Here is a 21,856-nt window from a genome sequence, read left to right on the forward strand (position 1 = left end):
ACAGAGCTGGGCAATGCACACCTGGCTCAAATAAATACAAGTAATTTGGAAATAACAGTAGCACAGGGTATAAAACTGGGAGCGGCAAAACGTGAAGAGGGAGGGGCACAGGGGACTGGTTCTGGAGGGCTTGGGGCTTTTGACGTTAGGCTGTAAGTAGGAGGGAGCCACAGAAAGGTTTTAAGGAGTGTGTACCTGTGTGTGTAAGAATAGGGGTGTGCATGAGTATGTGTGCGCATGTGGGGGGCAGGGATTGATTTTCCTTCACTGCAGGATATGTTCTCTCCAGTGGTGTGCTCGTAAATGTTGAACAATGGCCTCTTCAGAGGGGAGAGAAAGTCTCGGTTCGTAGGCTCTGCTGATTTCTGTGCTGTAAATGCCTCCCACGCGGCCCAGGTGAAGCTACCGACGTGGCCTCACTTGACATGGCGTTGGGGAGAGATGTGGCCCGTGGGCTCTCGGGAGCTGGCTTAAACTGGCTCTGGAACCCCTGTATCTGTCATGTGAATTAGTTCTCAAAACAAGCCCCTAAGACATGGAGTGGTTCCATTTCACAAATGGTGAAGTCGAGGCCTAGAGAGATCAGTATTTTCACAACTGATAAGTACTTCAACCTGGTTTTAGATCCAGGTCTGCCTGTTTCCAAAACCAATGTCTCTCAACAAGACCACGCTGCCTCTGGAAGAGTAGCATACGTGCTCTGATCTCCACTTCAGCTAAAGTTCTCTGGCAGGAGAGAGCTGGGGCTGATACGGTAGCATGAAAGGGTTCTAGACAACATAGAAACAAATGGGTATGTACGTATCTAACCACATTTTATTTACCAATGCGGGTGCTGAGTCTGTGTAGCATAGAGGTGGTTCAGAAGGAAGCACGGTCAGAGGTAGGAGGGAGGCAAGAAGGCTAGTGAAGAGGCTGCGTGAGAAGCAAGAGGCTGAGCCCAGGCAGGATGTCAGGAAGCACGGACAGATTGGGTGCAATGGCTGGCCTTCCAACGTATCAGATGGGGATGGGTGGGAGGAAGGGGCAGAGTTGTAAATGGCAAGTCAAGGACCATTTCCAGGTTTCTGGTTTGTAGCGTGAACATGGTGGGGCCATTGGCCAGGACAGAATCGTGAGAAGCAGGTTTCTTTGGAGAAAGCTTTTGCTTTCAGTTTGAATGTGTTGAGTCCAAAGGGCCTGTGGAAAGCTCAAGTGTGGATGATCAGTGGGAAAGTGGAAATGCATGTGCCTGGGAGACAGATCTGAGCTGGAGATTATAAGCAAATCTCTCCAGAGATGGTAGCTGAAATCTTGGCTGTGAATGAACTTGCAAGGGAGTCCAGGGAGGTCTGAGAGCAAGCCAGTAAAGAAGCTTGGGAAACAGGGATGGTCGCAAGCAGAACCCCCCAGAATCATGTTTCCACAGGCAAGGTGAGAGTGTTGCCAGCATGACGAGGAGGGGTCAGCAGAGTTGGATGCTGTGATGAGATGCCCAGATCCCGCTTCAAGAATGAAGGACAATTTTGGGCGCCTGGGTGGCTCAGTCGATTAAGCATCTGACTTTTGATTTCAGCTCAGGTTATGATTTCAGGGTCACGAGATCGAGCCCCAGGTCGGGCTCCATGCTTAGTGGCGAGTCTGCTTGGGATTCTTTATTCCTCTCCTGCCTCAAATAAATAAATAAATCTTAAAAAAAAAAAAGAAAAGATAAAAGACAATTTTCCCTCAAAGATTGTCCCCAGCTGTCAGCCCTCTTTGGGGATTGCTTCACCTGAAGGGAACTGCCCGGGCCTGGGTCCCACCTCCTTCTGGGGGTAGCCGATACCCACACCAAGACAGTGGCACAAAGGCCCAGCTCCCTGGTCCCAGGTTGGGACAAGTGTGAAGGGCCACTGTAGCTCCAGGGTTCCTGTGGTGTTGGCTGAGGCCTAAGCTGGGAGAGCAGACTGCCCGGCCCTGCTGTCTTGCTCTGGCTTCTGCGGGTATCGAACCCAAGTGCACTCTCACAAACAGCCGGCCTGCTCACCTCCATCTTGCATCTGTTTTTTGGGAGCCCGGCATGTGACAAAGGCTTTCTTCTCATGTCCTCCGCCCTGTGACGCTGCTGTTCAAGGGTGATTAGGACCAGACCGACCTATTCCATTCATCAAATCCTAAAACAAACGGGTGGGGAGTGAAAACCAACACTCTGGTGTCTTACTGACTGAATAAAGCTTTATTTTAATGCAAAATAAAACGAGAAAAATTTATATATTCATATATAACAACATCCAAAATGTTTTCTGTGGTACAAATGGGATCATCCTAAGAAGTCTGTAAAGAATTCATTCTCCGCCCCCATATGCCAAAATATGATTTCACATAATTTATCTTCGGAACTTATGAACAGACTTGGTGTCATAAAAGCACAGGAAAACACTAGAAGAAGTGACTGTATAAACAGTAGGGTTTGTTTTTACGTTCCAGTAGTAAACAGCACGGCAGTCCGCATCGAGGCAAGAGAACACTCTCCCAGAGCTGAGTCAGGAGACAGTCTTTGGGGTTAGTTCACTCGGCACTCCAGGCTGGGGAGTTAAGCCCATCTTTAAAAGTCAGGCGCTGTGTGATTCTATTACTATTTAAGGACATGAGGGAGAAAAGAGTTTCCCTTAGAAGTAGTAGCTGCATATGAGATTCTAGGCTTATTTTAGATATCTACCTTTTATTCTCCTTTTTTTTCAGAGAGTTGACTTTGTAGGGATACCTTATGGAGACTCCTCTTTCTGGTCTCATTGTGGCATCATTTCCCACTAAGTCGGTGCGAACTGGGAGTGCAGAGAAATACTCCTGTGGCCGTTTCTGGATCCAGCTCCCTCCTGCCTAATTGCACGAAATCTGGACTTTTTGTTGCTCCTGGACTCAGAAAGCAGTAGGGTGTCTACCCAATTTAGCACCAGTTCGAAGGCGGTTCATTGAGGATTTCAGAGTTTAATGCCTATGGGAATTTTATAGACACACATTCCTAGCCAAACTCTGCTGATCTCTCTATCCCCCTGAAAGGCTAAGATGTTTCCCCAAAGAACGCAAAAGCTGGGGTTATAGGTTAGGGGAACAACTGCTCTTTAAAGGCTGGATCCTTATGCATATAGACTCTATGCAGGACAGCTCCTAACGCTGTCGGGGGCATTTCCTTCTGAAGATAGTTCAACAAGTTCAGGAATCTTTCAAGGGAATAAGGAATGATGTTTTAATTTTATTTAGCTGGTGGCACCAATAAAGCTACAATGAAGTCTCAAACCTCCTTTATTGGAAAGCAGGCAGTTTGCTCCACGAGTGAGACGGTGGGTCCGTGGGTCTCACCACGCTCTTGATTATAAGATCTTTGCTCCATGCTGTCCTGTGGGGTCAACACATGTTGACCTACAAGTCTAAGGATAATGAACTTCACGGTAATTTTATTTTCCAATTTTTGTTTGTTACTCAATTATGACTTAAGAAGATGCTCCTGTCTTTGAGATTGCCTTTCATCCACTGATTTAATATTGTGGGGAAGCGATTTTCTACCAAGAGTGATATTGCCGCAGTCCAGCGGCACACACGGTTAACGAGATGCAGTGTTTCCCTTCCTGGCAGAGGACTGAATTCTGCTGCACCTCAAAGTTTTCAATGGTCTGCTCCCTTTCCTATCTCTCCTCCTGCAGAAAGGTATGAAACAGAGCTCCTTAAAATATCCAGTGACTCGAGGCCAAAACATCATTTCAAGGCCTCCATGACCCAGTGGTCAGATCAGGAGCCAGGTGGGTGTGTGTTGGTGGGTTTGTCGCTCTGTCCTTGGCGCTATTATATTCTGAGCGACAAGCAGACCTGATTGAGTCTTCCCAAGGCCAAAAATTAACCGGGAACTACTTCCTGCTACTGGGCACCTCCTGATTACAGCCCGGTCTTCTAAATACTCTAACCAACCTGTTCTCCTAGAGACTGGGAAAGAGTTCTGCAACTTCTGGGTGGTGACAGTGGAGGGCTGGGACACAGGCTTTTATAAAGCTTATAGTCGAGCTGCTCTTAATTGTGGCTTGGCCTGACGGAGCCTCTGTCACACACAGTAGCTTCTTTTGGGCAGGGTCAAATAGGGCATGTGTTACACTTCAGGCAAGAAAAGAAAACTGCTATAATCCATTTTTCGTGCACTTTAACAGTCCCTTTGCATCCCTGGCTGCCTCCCCAGGATTAACAGGTGTTTTATTGACTTTGTATACAATGCAAAACCGTGTTTTGAGCAGCTTGCCCTGAGCCCGGAAGCCGGAGGTATTGTGCTCCCAAGGTGGCAACGCGGTGAAAACACGGGCATTCTTCCTACAAGAGCCCCTGCTCCAACAGGCACAGAGTATCTCACCTTCTCGCACTGCCTCTGGCCGCCCCTTGCGTGGCCTTGGCCTTAATCCGGAAGGAGACTTCTGGCTCGGCTACGTCCAATAGCCTAGAGAAATTTGGTTGAACTATGCAACAGACCGAAGAGCTGATTTTTAATGCTCCCCAACACGTTACATTTCCCTCACTTCACCATTTTCTTCCGGAAGGTTTATTTAGTTTGAGGGACAAGTGTCATGCAGCATGTTGGCAGAGAAGCCCCGTAGCTCACCTGCACCAACCCTAGGTGGTCAGGGCCCAAGCCCCTCAAGCCCCTTGCACGAACTGCCAACAGTCCGAGGTGCTGGCTCACGAGACATGGCAGGCGGCCAAAACCAGCGTGACAGTCTATTTTTAAGAGGGCCATGAGCAAATTGTAGTTTAGAAAATGATACCTCTTAAAGTCCAGTAAATAACAACTATTTATGTCTAAAACCAGCAGCTGCTTCATTCCTGGTAATGCAACTCTATTTTAAATTAAAAAAAAAAAAAAGACTAAACTGGGTTAGATACTCTGTATATTCCATAATACTATAATTTATTAAGCCCTGTCCGTCAGAAGTATTCTAATCTCAACCAAAATATGTCTACATTGAACTCAAGACTTTTTTTTTTTCTTTTTTTTTGGAGGGAATGGAGAGGAATGGCAAAGGCTTAAAGTCTCTTAAGCGTCACTGAACCATTCAAGCGGCTGCTCCCAGGTTTTGCTGGTCCTCAGTCTTTTGTGGTGTTCTCATTTGGGTCAGGTTGGAAGTTTTAGATGTCCTGCTGGAATAAGTAGAAAATCACTGCAAAACGCAAAGGAAACGTGATGGGTTTTGGAGGGTGGGGCGTCAGCTTTTCAAAGCCGTAAGACCTTCTATTCCCATCAGAGATGTGGGCCTCGGTGTTGCCCTGAGTTTTGTGACTGAAACACAGCAGGGAGATAATGATCTGGTTTTATGCCCCTTTTCCTTTCCCTTCTGATTTTTTTTTTTTTTTTTGCCTTTTTATTTCCTTCCCCATCAAACTTTGCAGAAAGCATTTTTGTCTTACGTTCTCCATACCAGTAATCACATGCCTTCCCACACACAAACACACAGCCGGTCACTGCCACCTTCCACCTCCTGGCTACCAGCCCCAAAGGCCACAGGCAGCCCCTCCTTGTCCCTGGTGCACATAGCGCTTTGTGGCACTGATTGTGCAATGAATTGGCACCCCCAGAGCATTGCTCCCCATGTGACCTAACCAGCAGGCCCTCTCTTTCTAACCCAACTACATTTTAGCCCACAAGTGGGAGCCTGGAAGTGGAGGGCCGCTTACGATAATGACAGGCAGGAGATTTGGGGGAGGATTCTGAAACCGGGTATCTCTGTGCTGTCGTGCCTGGGATTTGCGGGGAAGGAAGGGGAGAACCACAGCATTTTTGGCCCTCTTAACCTGGTCCTCAGAATATACTCCTTCTGGAAGCCCAAACTGGCTCTGCATATTCTTCCAGGACACTAATACTGCATTCATCTTATTTTTTTATATAAAAGCAAGAAAATATAAGATACTAATACCAAATGAGTGTTACTGGGAGCCTGAGAAATAGGGAAATGCAGCCTTCCTCTGGTGGGTATAAACATTTCGAGGAGATCACGAGTCATGTTCGCTGTTGTTTTCTCAATGACAAAAACTACTCATTTAAGATGCCCGTATGTGCAGCCACCCTTCAGACTTAATGGCTTTAATAAGGGGGCTGAGGCTGAGCCTCTGAGACCGTCTCCGCGCTGCCAATTCGATGGCGCTCGCGGGCACCCGGGAGGCCCCGGGGTGCGATGTCTCCATTGTTATCTGCCTGTTCAGCTGCCACTCTCACTGAACCCAACAATTCTAAACGTACTTCAAATCTCAGGCAGTACTGTCTTTATGACCCCCGTCCTCTCTCTTCCTTGTGATCCCCCGCCCTCCTGTCCCCTCCTTTTTCCCTCTGGTCAGCGGTCAAGTGTTGCAACCTCGGTGAGAAAAACCTATCTGTACCATGGAGAATTCGGAACAGAGGAAGGCCTGAAAGTCTAGGGAGGGCAAAGGTGATGTCACACGTCTCCCTTTCTGGCTGGGCTGAGCTTGGTGGTATCAGTTACACGGCTGCAGTCATGGGGTTCTTCTGCCTGGGATCCTGGGCTCGGTAGGGGTACTGGTCTGGGCTGCCCCCTCGGGGCCCTGGTCTACCCATTTCCTGATAGGCTGGCACTCTGTGGTGCTCAGGAGGGGAAGGCGGAACATCTTGTCGGAAGGGTCCTTTATGCTGGGGGGCTGGCGGAGGAGGGTAATACTGAGGATACCGGAGGTCGGCGACCCTCAGATCCGGGGGGTGGGGGTAGCTCCCCTTGGGAGGATGCACGGGATGAGCCCCTGGGTAATATGGAAGCTCCCTTTCCTTGTAGAGCGCTTGAGGTGCTGCCGTCAGGCAGTCTATAGGGTCGGCTGGTCCTCCCCTGGAAAGAGAAGAACAGACACATGTCAGCAGCTACTGCGCTGGCTGCCCAGCTGAAGACCCCATTCCTCAGCCTCCCTGTGTGGTTTGGCGTGGCCAAAGACTAGGTCTGGCCCATGGGGTGTGAACAGAAATGATGTGCACCCTTGAAGAGGGTGAGTTTTCTTCTTCCCTCTCTCCTTCCTGTTGGCCATCGGAGCAGCCATTTTAAACCACACGGAGGAAGCCACATGCTGAGGACAGTCGAACAACAAGAGGGCAAGGGCCCAAGTCCCTGACGCCATGGAGCCACATGTCAGCCAGGACTGCTTATTCTCCGATCGGTGCCAGAGAGAAAAATCTACTTCTACCTGATTCATACCACCGTATGTTGGCCTTTAGGATAGTGGCCAAACTGGTTTTCTAAACAAGGCTGCCTTTGGCTCTCCTAAAGCTGGGATGATTTGCCCCTCCCCTACTCTTCCCTACTGTGACTGAAGCCTGTCATACACGCGGTGCTAGAAGTGTCCGGGTTATGCAGAGTTATGAACTTCCCGTGGACTCACTTCTCTGCTCGGTCTGTGGGGTGCTGCTGACATGGGCCATGGTCTTGGTCTAACTCTGGTAAGCTTCTGTCACCTTCCCCACGTGCCCTCTCCTCTCTACAGTTCCTAGAAAAAGTCCTAACCCAGCGCTGGGAATTAGCCACCTAGAACCTCGATCTAAAGCAATTCTACCACAAAGCCGAGAAGCAGCACCAGGCCAGGGGCGGAGGGGGAGTAGCCGAGCAGCTGGAAGCTGCGTTGTGTGATGAGGAGGCCCACAGAACGGTCCAGGGCAAGAATAAACACTCCCAGAAAGTGACCCTGTCTGCATCTCTCTGCTAAGACGACGAGCGTCCTCTGATCCATTTGCTATAACAGAAGCAGTCCGTCTCCAATGTACAGATGACTGCGTCTTATCTAGCCTGGCCTTCAACAGACGAGCTCTGTTTGCTGCTCTTAAGATCCCATAAACCTTCTGTGCGCGTATTCACCGCTACCGTCACCGGATCCTTCCCACTTCCTACTGCTCTCCCTTTTGTAATTTTTTAAAGGAAAAAAAAAGCAACAATAATAATTAATGAAAAGCTCTTCAATGTCAGAGCACAAATTGGGAGAACACTTGAAAGAAATGACAGAGCTATAAGAACACCGTGTCTGCGCTTAATCAAGCACTGTCAATGAGGGTCAAAAGCGCCCGGTAATCGGCCGAGTTTGATGTTAAAACAGCTCTGTAAGTTCCCCAAATCAATGGAGGTTTGACAGACTCCAAGCTCGGGTGCATGTGGACAGTAGCATGCGGACCCCTTCCTAAGGATGAACAATAGCACTCTCTCTACTGTGTGATGCTTAATTTGGCTGTGAATATTAATGAAAGATCCTCGAGCTTGGGGTAATTTAGAGTTTTCAGATAAAAAAATTAAATTGTTTGTGTACAAGTTATTACAGCATCAACGGCTATGATTCAGTGCAGTTCGCTTTGCTCTATTTTAAATTGCCCATGACAAATAGAGCGCCAACGCACCCTCTGTCGCTCCAGCCCTGGGAAAGAAAGGATCGGGGTTACATCGTCCCTTTCCTTTAGAATTTTATTTTTGATTTAGAAAACTTCCAGCATTCATTATATCTTTTGTCGTAAAATATTTTAAGCCTCCGCCCCCCGCCCCCCCGCTCTCATTTCTATTTCCTTTTGGTTCATGTTAGAGATTTCCGAAACACTTAACAAAATATCCGAAACCTGTGCTTTCTCTCGAAACCTACTGAAGCTATTTCTCTGCATGAAGTGAAACATGTGGTTTTTCTGCACTCGTTTGAAGCCCTTGGGAGAAATCACTGACATTTGCAACACACAAACATTATCTGCCTTAAAATGAACATACAACCAGCGCTCCCTCCGGACCCTCTTAGCGGGAATGTTTCCTGTTTAAAATGGAAAGAGAGAAAGGAGGAATTCCAGGCCTTGGACTTTTAGGGTCCTGTGCTCTCCACGGAGATTTCTCGCCTTTAAAACAGAACATTATAAAAGACAGGCACACCTTGTTTTTTTTATTTTTTATTTTTTTATTTTTGAAGAGACAACCCAGATCAAGTGGTGACGGGGCAGAATCCAACCCTGAACGTTGCTGTGACAGCCCAGGCCGCGTGCACGTGGGGGTGGGGGCAGTTGTTATCTCTTCTCCCACACCTCACCCCTGCGGCTCATCCACTTCTCCCAGCAAGGGGCAGGCGGGCTTCTTCCCCTGGGCAGATGGGGAAGAACTCTGAGAGTTTTGCGGACCGTATCCCTTCCTCTGACGGGAGGTTTTACCGCGGGGAGTTTGCTTACATGTGGCAGAGACCCAGTGAGGTTGCTGTTCTTTGTCAAGAAATGAAATCATGGAAACGGTCTTTTCCCGGAGAACTCATCAAAACAGTTATTGTTTTTAATTTTTCATAGAGAAGAAAAACAAGGAGCTGGCCTATGAAAACACTGTTTAAGGTTCAAAGAGTGCTAGAAGAATTTTCTTTCTTTGATGGGGGGGCGCTGCTGTTGTTTATAATAACTTTTTCCTCCAAATCGACTTCTGCCAGAGCAACTTCTAAGGGCTGGTGAATCTTGTGTGTGTGTGTGTGTGTGTGTGTGTGTATGCACACACACAGACACCCTGACATAGACACACACACACACACAAACACAAAAGAATGATTTTTAAACAGGAAAAAAAAAAAAGCCCTCCTCATTAACTTGATAGGATAAAGAAGAATAAGGAGCTGAAATTTTAGCTTTGTTGATCTTAAGTTTCCCTTTCGTTTCCCTTGTTCCCAAGTTCCCAAGTTCCCTTGAGTTTCCCCATATAGTTTATTTGGGTGAAATTTAGTGTTTATAGGTAAGCACAAAAACCAATCCATTCTGGGGCCCAGGAAATGCTTACCCCAGCGACTGATACTGCACGGTACCTGCCAGCCCTGAGAAATCCAGGGGCAGCTTCCTCCAGAGATTATGATGAAAAAAAAGACCCAAACAGCAAATGTATCAGTACTTCCAGACCCTTCATTTTGCAGGTGACCTGAGTTTTATTTGTACGTGTTATTAATTTTCTTCAAAAACTTTCAATTGAAAATCTCACGCAGGAACCATATTTACCTAAGGAAGAAGGAACTCGTCTGTATTTGTTTTCTTTATAATATACCTCTTTGAGGACGCAATCATGAAAATACCTATACTTTTAAAATTTTGGTTATTTTTTTTCACATTTCTCATAGTTTACTTTTTTTCCTATCTTCTTCTTGATTAGGCTCATTTCTGGAGGCTTTTGCTTGGAAAACTCATAGGAACCATCTCAGTTATGCAGTTTCCAAACACATAGATGCAGAGGGAAGCAATAATGAATGCTAACCTTTCAGCCTAAACTTGACAAGGCTATATGGTGTTGATATGTGAAGAAACAATAATGATCACTTTCTTTACATGAGATTTTCTTCTTTTTGCCAGCTCAATATGTCACTATTTTTCATTAAACAAAAAGGGGGCTGAAAATCAGAGGCTAAGCAGGTCAGATAGCCAGCCCCTGGGTACCAAGAGTCTTCACTCTATGGAAGGATGGAAGGCAAGCTCCTACATTTGCTAAGGCAATCCTGTATGGGGAAAGGGCTCAACATTGGAAAGACTGAGTCACTGGCAAAACCTTTTAGCTGGGAATGAGGTGGCTATACTTACTGGAATAGGAGACGGGCCATGAGCAATTCTGAATCCTCCCATCTGCCCGCACCCCCCGCCATTACAAAGAAAATCTCTTTTTTCTGCATTTACCACAGTAGGTCATTCTCACCTCATGCGGATGAAAGACTAGTTATATACCGAACTAGAGCACAAACATCTTGAAAGAATGAGTCTTATATATTTAATGATCTCCCTTTGAGCTTAGCACACGGCTTTGCACATCCTAGGTGCTCCATAAATGTGTGTTGAATTTTTTAAAGAGGGTTTAAGTAAAGAGAAAACCCACAAACATGCACAATAACCATAGAGGGTCAGAAGTGTGGAAGGGGTGGAAATAGGTCGTGGGTAAAAAAATAAAAGGAGGTAGCAGACTCTCATTGAGGGTCAGAGACTGGCAAAGGTCGAGGTGAGACTGGTCTCTATTTCTTCCTCCCTGTTTAATTGAGAAATAATTGACATACATCATTTTTAAGTGTAAGGTGCACAGCATGATGGTCTGATTTACAGCTATTGTGAAATGATTACCGCAATAGTTTCAGCTAACATCCATCTTCTCATATGGACATGACGAAAAGAAAGAAGAAAAGAATAAAGGGAAAAATTCTCCTTGTGGTAAGAACTCTTAAGATTTACACTCATAACAACTTTCCTATATATCATATGGCAGGGCTAGCTATAGTCATCACGTTGTACATTACGTGTACATTACCTGGTCTCTAATTTTTAAAGAAGGACAGAGGGAAGGAGAAAAAGATGGTGGGCTGAAAAAAAGGGTTGGATTGGGTCCAACATGGAACGACAGTAAACTTTATCAGGGCGTGGGTTATTATATTTGTCTTGTTTGTCAAGAACAAAAGTATACTCCATTGTCTTCTATAGTACTTGAAACATCGTATGTGCTTAATAAATCTTGGGCTCACATTTATTGCCCTGACTTACTAGTGAGGTCAACATGACTAAGTAGTACAGGTTACATGTATTTATTCAAGAATCAGTTAAGGACTGTGTTTATTATCATCCGGCAAAGAAATTTTCTTTGTTTCTGTCATAAATACAATAATCTAGGAACACTGTGATGTATGCAATTAAAAATACAGTACACAGGATCTCAAATAAAGGTCTTAGGGAGATAATGTCAAAGGTGACAGCCAGGTGCAATCACTACAGTTTCAAGTCCTTGGACTTGAGGATTGATGAACACGAACCAGAGGTAGAGGTGATGTCCAGTTCCCATCTGTCACAGCACTTCCCAACCTTTTCTTTACCAGAATACACATGATGGATGACTTTCATATAAGCCGCTCGAGCCCCAGAGAGGCAGAAGCTAGGATTATGTGAACTTCCCAACCACCTGTGGGAACGCTACGCCCTTCCCTCCCACTCAAGAAAGAACAAGGGGATTCAAGTGAGTGGGAGCTACATTATTGAGGGAGAAAACCCAAGTCTGTTGTAATTTATCAAAATAAATTATTTGCAACCTTCAGTTCAAGTATCAGTAACGAATCCTTGCAATACAGAGCTGATCATAACTCACCCATGTGTCTCAACGCTGAGCTTAAGAACAACCACGGTCTCTCATCCAAAGAGCTCCCTTTAGGAGAAGGAAGGGCAGGTGAGGTTGAAGAGAACAGGGAGAAACAACTGAGCTTGAGACACATCTAGTGACTAGAAGAGAGTCTGCTTCGAGAAGGGATACGTTTAGTGGCTTAAAAATAAGGTACGCAGTAAAAAGTGTGAAAGTCATAAAGAATTTATGACAAGAGGTGAGTACGTCCACCTTCGGCGTAAGCATGGGATTTCTCACTCAAGGAAAAGTTTCCAAAAGGCAGAATCTTGCTCCTCTTAATTTCTGTAAAATACCATGCGTGCTATTAACAGCTAAAACAAAGACAATTTCTTAACTTTTCCAAGGTAGACTTTGTAGATTTCCTTTTTTGGTAATAACTGGCTATGCCCAAATTTGGGGTTCAAATGGGAGGAAGTAACATGATGTGGAACTCTGGGTGCTCTGAGACGTACTTGTACCCCTTGGCAGAAAGTCGACATCTGGCAAAGCCATCCTCCTCCCAAGTATGCCACGCAGGCATTATTCAGCAGCTGAGCTGGTGTTGATGCTTTGTTCTGTAGTTCTTCTGCAAATATGGCAAAGCTAAGAGGAGATCAGCACAAACTAATATACTTGTAGGCGCTTGAGTTGCCCATGTGATGTAGTCAGAGATGCTTTTAGTCTGTGTTTGGAATTCCTTCAGTGTCAGGTTTCTAGTTACCAGCCCTTCACCCCTCATTCCGGCATGAATCTGGCCAGCCTGGATTAGCAGAGCCCTCTGCGATGTATATTACATAGCTTTGATTTCTGCAGATTTCACAGGATCATAAAATATAACGATCATTTGATGGCCAGTGTTATAGAAATGATTTGGGGGGAAAATCTCCTTTTCATCACTCACATTTCCCATTGCGTTATGAGGAGAGGGATCTTACTCTTTGTTAAGAACTGGAGTGGAAAGAGAAGGACCAGTAGACGCTTTTGGCCCTGGTTAACACCAAGGAAATGTTTGCGAAGAAAATGGAGGTAGAATGATAAGGACTCAGGGCTCAGAAGACATGTCTAAAAACAGTTTAAGACAGTAATTTCGACTGCCCACATTTAATGCTGTTTTTGTGTGTTTTTCAACAATAATCACAAACACAAGAATTTAGTTATTTACCACGCGCATGTGCCACAAAGATGGGATCTGCTGGAACCCTGTAGCTGACGTTAATCTGGAAAGAGTGTTCCATCCTGTCAGATGGTGGAGGTAGTCCCTAAAAACGGTCCTGCCCAAATAATTTCCTTTATGAGGGGGTGTGAGGTTTCTAGTGGGTGCTGAGGGCAATCAGGAAGGGCTGCATGAACACATATAAGGAGAAGGAAACCTGTGGAAATCCAGACGGTTGTGAGTGGCCACAAAAACTCATGAAATCCATCTGAGCAATAACTGCATATAATTACCCTATGGTCTTTTAACCACAGAAGAGGTTTTATTGAAAGAGAATGGCAACCAAAGGAACAAATCATCATAACTTGTCAAACCACTCAAATCATCTCTCTCTTTCTATTGTAACAGTAGTCTCAGAATTTCATTATCTAAACACTGAGGGTTTCATCCAATTGTCATGCAAGAGACAACGGTGTGATTTCAAGGTCAGCCTTGGAGGGCCAACAGGTCCATGAGTGTAGGGTCTGGAATTCTAAAGACAGTTTCGTCCGCCCCTTAGGAGAAGCACTATGCTGCTTCTCGTCCACAGTTACTGGCTGGAGGAAGGACATTCTAGGGCAAAAACACACTGTTCACGAGGCCTGCTTTTTCTTGATCAAGGAGATTATACGTATTTTCAGAGTCATACATGCAATTTTTGGATAAGATATTCATGTATCTTATCCGAAGCTGGTCAGATATTCGTATCACTGCCACATCTTCCCCTGTGCCTCCATTGACTCTAAAGCCTGGGCAATAGGAAGATTTTGGGTGTAAACAGCCACAGTCTTAGATCATCAGATGCTTCTTCACTAAGGCCAAGGACCACAGTGAAGGAGTTTCAGATACTTCCGTGTCTGTGGTGTGTGTGTGTGTGTGTGTGTGTGTGTGTTTAAGGGCTTCTTTCTATATCATTTCCATTAAGACCACAGAGAAGCCTGCCACCGCAATTCTCTTCCTGTGCAATTCAGAAGCAGAAATAGAAGGGCCGAGAAGAGTGCTCCTACCATCCTTGATGAGCTCAGGAATAACCTTCACAAAGAAGCTTGATTTAGAACCTCAGAGATCTGAAGCCACTGGCGCGCTTTCCTGAAGGCCTCCAGCAGGCCACGTTCCACCCAGAGCATTTTCTCCACATTAACGTGTTTGTTCGTTTCAACAGCTCTCCAGGGTAGGTATTATTGTTATCCCTGGTTTGCAGATGAGACAACTAAAGAACAGAGAGGTTAAGTAACTTGACCAAAGTCACGCAGGAAGTAGCAGGGCCCAGATTCAAAGCCAGGCAGGCCCCCCACCCCTGAGGCTGCATGTTTAACCACGAAGCTAGACCGTGCAGCCTCTAACCTCTCTTGCTTCTCACGGCTCACAATGCGCCCAGTGGCGGCAGGTGACAGGAATCACAGACATTCTGCTAACACTGCCTGGGGAATGGGGGGCAAGTAAGAAGTAGCTGAGTGTGGACAGGCTGTCTGGGCCTGGTCATGGAGGACCGTAATACCAGAGGTGCTGTGGGGAGGGTGAGACGTGTGACTGTCATTCGGTAGGACTTGGATCAGGGGAGTGCTGTGAATGGCCTGGTGGGTGGCATGACTCCACTGGGAGGCTCCTTAGGCACTGCAAACCTTACAGGTACAAAATTAAATAATTTCCTCCCCCCACATCTGCTGCCCCTTCAGGGGTCCCTGTAGAGAATGACAATCGACACAGTCAGCTAGACCAGAAATGGAGACCCCTCCCTGTCATCCCCTCTCCAGCCAGACATTGCGTTCTAGAAAATGCTCTCTTAAGTATTCTTGGCTGTCCGTTCTCAGTGCTCAGCCTTAGTCTAAGCTCAGGGTCCCCTTTCAGCTGGATGAGCAAGAGGACGTTAGGACAAGCAGACAGGCAGGCGGAGCTGTGGGCCCGCTTCACCAAAGAGCAGTTCACCATCGTCGAGCCAGGTGCACGTGAAATCCAAAGGACAGTTGGATTTTGTGACCACCAAGCCGGTTGCCACCAACTCTGAAGCAATTTTGAGCACATTGTACTGACTCTCAAATGAAAACGAGGTATTGCATGGTGCACTGGCTGTCATACGCAACTAATGAGTCGTCGAACTTTACATCAAAAACCAGGGATGTACTGTATGGTGACCAACATAATATAATAAAAAAATATTATAATAATAATAAAAAGAAAACGAGGCACAGTCTGTAAAGACAGGCGGGATCGGTTTTCTTTCGGTGACTATGTGATCATTTACGCTGTGCGGATGGGATATTCTCAAATTTCAGTCCTTACACTGGGGAAGAATTTCTTCCTTGTACCTGAATATAAGGTCTGCTGTAACCCCCCCCCCCCAATTTTCCCCTTAACATTAGGTAGTCTTTTCTCCCAAATTTGTAAGACTAAGTGAGGCTTATATAACATATTTCATAAAACTCTGGGTTCACTTTCTGCCTTAAGAAATGAGCATGTTAGTATTAGTATTTAATTTCTAAGGTAGCTGAAGAGACAAACGGACCAGGGACCAGCATAAAGATGAGGAGAGCTGGGTTTACTTGTGGCTACGAAGAACTGGAGCTTAGCCCCTCCCCATACTGCCTCGATTTCATCTCTGTCCAGACTTCCTGTGAAAAGGGCTTTCCCCGCCCTGCTCTCAATAGTGACCTGAGCTTCCTGGTCCCACCCTCTCTCCACTGGAGGGGGCACACCGAAGGAGGTACGGCCTTGTCCCAGAGCTCCACTCAGGGGACTTCTGGATTTTGGTCATGGATTCAGCCACAGTCGTACTTGGGTAGATTTTGGAAATTTACAGGCTCACAATCTCCCTGATGCCCAGCACCAAGCCCATGGGTCCATTCTCCAATTTCCACCAGGTAATAAATGGAAGCACTTTTGGCCTCTCCGTAGCAGTTTTGATGTGGAGTGGAATCACCTCATGACAATTTTCATCAAAGTGTGGAGGCTAATTCTGGGCCTTCATCTCCTGTCTGTGCGAAGCAGGTGCCAAAGCCCGAGGCTGGGCCCGGTGGGCACACAGGCGGCTCAGCCCTTGGCCCCCATTCAGCCTGACCGTCTGGAACCCAGCTCATTATTTGGCAGACAGCTTTGGAGATAGCACCAGCATGACAGGCTCTCTATAATATCACATTCTATTTAGCTTTCAGTTTTGCAGATGAAATGGATTTACAGCACAAAGGTTGCTGAACTGTATTGTTGAAATGATTTTCAACAAATAATAAAAGTTATTAAGAGAGTCTTGGGTGCCGATGACTAGCACCAAGCTCGCCCGGCTGGCCTTGGTCTCTTCATCCTCTGATCATTACATGGCTCGTAAAGCCTGGTTATTAATGTCATTACAAGCCTTTTACTTTCAAATCTCCCTTTATTGAAGTCAGAGCATTCTTTGTTATTTCTCTTTCTGCCGAAGTAGAGCCTGACTGTCAGCCCGGCTCCTTCGGGTTCCACGCTTGCCTTTGATGCTGATAAAATTGGGCAGCTAGCAAATCAAGGCTTATCATAGCTCACACTGATTGGGGCTATGAAATTACTCCGCTCTCATCATGACTCCGTCTTCATCATCATCATCTTCTTTTTTGTCTCCAGTGTTCTTGTACAGTTATCATCCCGAGCCCTTCCACAAGCCCCCTCCCACGCCCCCGCCTCCCCTCCTTTTAGCGAACGAATATGTGGGTCCAGAGCCCTTGATGAGTGCTTTTAAAAAAGAGCAAGACAAGCTTTTATTGTGAGTGAGCTCCTTCAGATGTTATTTCATCCTACATTTGTTCTCTAACTCCCCGATTTATTGATTTATTCCTTGAGCAATTCGAAGAAAACTGTAAATTCACCCTGGGTTCTATGTCTCCGAGCGCTGCCTCGCTCTCCGCCGTGTTTGGTGCCCGCATACGTGCCAAATGAAGTGATGTCCCCCTGTTTGAGCGCACGCGTTCTATCATCAGCACGGCGGCAACCTCATTCCTTAAAATCAGTCACGAAGCTGGAGCTTTAATAATTTAAATAAAAGCTTATCATAGAAAAGCAAATATTTACATGTTTGAGTCGTCTAATTTAAAGAAATTAATTAAAAGTAAATGCCGAAGTGATTTAAAACTAAAGAGCCATTACCAAATAAAACGTTATTTACCATTTGCCCCATGCCAGCTTGTTTTCAAACTTTGGGGGAGATGGGATTCTAGGCTCTACCTTTGCTGTGGTGGACCTTGAGCCTTCAGGCTGCAGGCCTGTTTGGAACTTGATCTCATTTGCCTGTGAGGGTGGGAGGTGCTCTTAGGGTGCACTTCAGGGTAGCGGGGAGAGCGGGGGACTCTGAGACAAAGACTGGGCTTGGACCGGGCAAGGCACCTCACAGAAATATGATCCAGGTGCCTTGACTTTTCCCGAACCTCCATGACCTCATATGTAAAATGGGGATAGCAGGACTGCCTTGCCTCCCCTTGCAGAAACCGAATAAGAACAAAGAGACCAATTACACTGAGATCCTCAATACTTGAGTTTGAAGTCACACCCAGTCATTTTTAAAAGAAATAAAATCGCATCTTCTATAGGGAGTTTAAGGTAATTGTCCAAAGACCTAGAATGAGCAAGTAAATAAATTCGTAAGCAAATCTAAAATTTATGACGGAGTGCAACGGACCCTCTGTGTCCCACTCCACATTAATATGCATCGGTGTAGGAAACCCTCCATCAGACACTGCAACTTATAAGTCATTACAATGAATATATAAATGAATATATAAATATGAATATATATACACCACATAGATTCATATATATTCACTATGCATGTTTAATATTCTTGTATATATATATGTGGGGAGAGAGAGGGAGAGAGGCTCACATATTTTAAGAAATTTCAGCTAGTTGCTGACATTGGAACATTGAGGGTTCTCACATAAAAATTCAGCTTTTGGGTTTTTCTTTAAACTCAGGCCTTGCCTTCCTTTAAGATGGTACTCAGCCGGAGCCACCCCCGCAGGTAGGGCCTAGCCCTCCTCAGGCTTCTCTCCTTGGAGGCTCCCACCTTCCCCTATAGCTATTGGGTCTGCAGCCCCCCCATTTATGCATCACCCATTGGGGTCACAGCTTCCACTTGACAGGTGTATGTTATCCAAATTCCCCACTTTAAAGAGCAAAAGTGTCCTGGGAAGCACACTGACATTTCTATTACCATACCTGGTCTGCCTGTAAATCTTTAACAGTAAGTTCTCCATCAAGACCTCTGTGCAAGAGAGAGCTGCAGTGTGGAGAAGGGGCCCCGGGTCAGAACTGCAAAGACTGAGTCATATCTCAGGGGGGTTCAGACAAGTCATTTTACTTTCCTAGACCTTATCTCCAGCTCTGTAAAATGAATAGGTGCCCCCCAGTGAGTCACCCAGGGTTACAATTTCAGGACCCTTCCAGGAAACCACACAAGCTCCAGTCCAAACTGACCCGAGGTCACAGTGCTGCATTTCAGCCTGACCTCTGCTTGTGACCCTGGCTGGACTTCTTCACTTATTTGTGCCTTGGTTTCTCCATCGGTAAAGCAATACGTACTTTTCTTCTCACAGGAGAGAGTGCAGTGATACGAGTGAAAGCATACCAGAGGAAAGTCGGAGTAAAAAGAATCTGAGATCTTATGTGACTCTGGTGTCTCAGAGGTTATAGGTATGAAGCGAAGCTTGCTTTGCCTGATGGGACTCCCTGGACCGGAATTTGCGCTCCCCACGAGAGGTATTATGCAGATATTGTTCTGGCCCATAAGGCGAGACTGTGCAAACGCTTGGCAGAGGAATACCAGATCCCAGGTAAGGCAAGGGGAGGTGTGTCCCCTTTCTAAAGCCCGGACTCTAAGTCACCTCCTTGCTCCTCCGTGCATTTCACTAGGAAAGTCTGGAGTTAACTGTTATCAGGTGGTTAAGCAAGTTGATGAGGTGTAAACTAGCCCTTTAATTGTTTTATTTACAACATACTTATCCCGCCCTAACATCTCATTGGGGAATTCTCCTACTTAGTTGATTAAGTTAAGTGAGGTTTAGTGAACTACGATTTGGTAAAACCAGAAATAGAAAAATACCTGCTGGATTTTAGCAATTTTACAGTCACTTGCAAGTAAGTGTGGAACACACTCGGTGGGCATTTAAAAAAAGTCTCATCAATTTAACAACAACAACAACAACAAATGGATTAAACTGTTAATTACCTTCATCACCACCACTAAAAAAATAATAACTTGGAAAATCAAGATGGTGGAAAATAACTAAATTTAAATCCATTTGTTCCTCTCTGGGTACTATTTCTCGTAGAAAGAAATAGCTTCAGGGGAAAATTTCATTTGTCAGGGATAGGCACTCAGAATTGTTTTTAGAAGCCAAATGCTTACTTAAGAAATAATCCTCTTATCGTTCCGCTGTAGTTCTAAGTCTGGACGAACCTCGGAACGTTAACCTCGCCCAGAGGGCCATCTTAGACGTTGGTTGTTGACAGTGTCCTCTGAACGTCAAGCACCTACAGAAAGGTATGAGCCCCAATGTCTATCGTCTGGATCTTACCAACCAGCTGAAGGGACAAAGAAACAAATGAAAGACGAGACAGGGCACATAGGCTCAGTGCTGAGGAAGCGCCCTGGGATACCTGCTGCAGCACAGGGCTCTGATAAGTGAGCCGTTGCATTGGAGGAATCTGGAAGAAGATCTGGGTACGAGCGACAGAGAGATGGGGGACAGGGAGAGAGGATGACCCTCTCTGAAGACAGGAGGCAGGACGCTGGGCAGAAGAAAGTGCTCTTGTTTTTAAGTGTCAAATCTGACCTGTCCCAGCTATCATTTCTTCCCGATCCCTTATTTCTGAATCAGATGCCCCTCTTGTAAACTTGTTTTTTTTTTTTTTAAAGATTTTATTTATTTATTCAACAGAGATAGAGACAGCCAGCGAGAGAGGGAACACAAGCAGGGGGAGTGGGAGAGGAAGAAGCAGGCTCACAGCGGAAGAGCCTGATGTGGGGCTCGATCCCAGAATGCCGGGATCACGCCCTGAGCCGAAGGCAGACGCTTAACCGCTGTGCCACCCAGGCGCCCCCTCTTGTAAACTTCTTGAGCAATGTCAGTAATGTTAGAAAATTAAGTCATGATTGATTTAAAATTGTATACGGTAAGATTACATAAGGTCACGGAAAATCTTGAATATAGTACAGACTTTTTTGTTGCTTAGGGGAAGTTCTGTCTCTATGGAATTGCTAACCACTATAATTACCTGTTTTCTTATTTGTCCCCCAATAAACTGTGAGCTTCATGATGGTAAGTACTATTATTGACTTCATTGTTGACTTCCCAGTGCCTGGTACCTGATAAGCCCTCACTGCAATATTTAGTAAATGGATGTTTTCTGGTGATTCCTAGTGTGGAAAAAAGGGTCCTCTTCTCTAAACTGAGTGGGAGTTAGACTTGCCGACTGAGAAAAAAAACCACGTCGATTTGAGTTTCAGCCTTGTATCTTTCTCTCCCTGCAGCTGGCGTCTTACTTGTTGCCTAGTGACTAAGCACTCAACTCAACACCAGCTTTCGTAAATGGGTTTCTGTCGTGATGGTGGGCTCAGCCTTTCTATGGTCAACAAGAGCACTGCTCTTGGAGTCAAAACTCCTGGGTTCAAGTTCCGGCTCTGCCACTGGCTTTGAGTGAGAAATGTCCGTGTTCACTTTCTTTGCTCAAAAGTGGGGATTATAATGCCAAACCCACAGGGTGGGTGGGGGAAGATCAATCATTAGAGGCGTGTGGAAAAGCATGGTGTAACTGACAAAGCCCTATTCAGCTGTAAGATATCGCAAGTATTATTACTATTACCCCTTCACTTTCTCCAGGCCTGAGGTTGCACCCTGCCCATTAAAATCCTTCAAGGAATGAGGTCCTACCCCTGAATCTAAGTGTCCAAGGCTGGGTGTCTCCATTTGCTGACACCTTCCTAAAGCCAGTAGAGCCTTTGTCTTTGGTCTTCGACTACCTTTCAGGCTGAGCTCCTTTCTGCTTTTTGGGATCCTTTTTGTCCAAATTGGATAGACTTGCAGGTGTCTTCTGGCTACAATCACCAGACTTCCTGCCTTATCTCCTTCTGCCGGGGCCTCTCCTGATCTCGTCTATTTCCAGGGATGTCTGTGTTCAGGTCTCGGCTAACTTTGAGTTCAGCAGCCCTGAGCATCAACACAGATCCCGTATGAGTCTCAAGAGACGCAACAGCAGGGGAGTAGGTGCTTATGGGTGCTTCCAGTGCTGGCTTTTCACTTGACGGACATGTGACGTTAGGACAGTTGCTTATCCTCTATAATATAGTCTCAGTTTCTTCATGTGTGGAATTGGAATAGTAAGGGTTACCTGCCTCACTGACTAGTTAGGGGGGTTAAGTTAGAAAAAGCACTGGAAAGCACTTAGCACACTACCTGGGTATGGTAAGCAATTCGTAAAGTTGGCTATTATTATGGTTATTTTTCTCTCTGCTCCAACTTTTTATTACTTATTCCTGATTCCATAATGTCTTGCATGCTTTTCTCAGTCTTCCAAATACTCAAATATGTCTAGAGGCCTTTTTCTCTCTAAAAAT

At 45.7% G+C, this 21,856-nt stretch overlaps 1 protein-coding gene across 3 annotated transcripts in view; it reads right to left on the reverse strand.

The window, feature by feature from the left end:
- Positions 1 to 2,178: 2,178 nt before the first annotated feature.
- The window catches only part of PARD3B (par-3 family cell polarity regulator beta), a 978,033-nt gene continuing 958,355 nt past the window's right edge, over positions 2,179 to 21,856 (reverse strand). For 2 of the 3 annotated variants that reach the window (XM_040641719.1, XM_008687551.2), the window contains one exon: positions 2,179 to 6,827. In XM_040641719.1, the coding sequence (XP_040497653.1) occupies positions 6,470 to 6,827 (358 nt within the window). In that variant the 3' untranslated portion in view covers positions 2,179 to 6,469. Of the gene's footprint in view, positions 6,828 to 8,800; positions 9,087 to 21,856 lie in introns of those variants that run through there. The other variant, XM_040641729.1, reaches the window with a different exon arrangement.

Source organism: Ursus maritimus, unplaced genomic scaffold (assembly GCF_017311325.1).
Source record: "Ursus maritimus isolate PB19 unplaced genomic scaffold, ASM1731132v1 scaffold_1, whole genome shotgun sequence".
Classification (NCBI taxonomy): domain Eukaryota; kingdom Metazoa; phylum Chordata; class Mammalia; order Carnivora; family Ursidae; genus Ursus; species Ursus maritimus.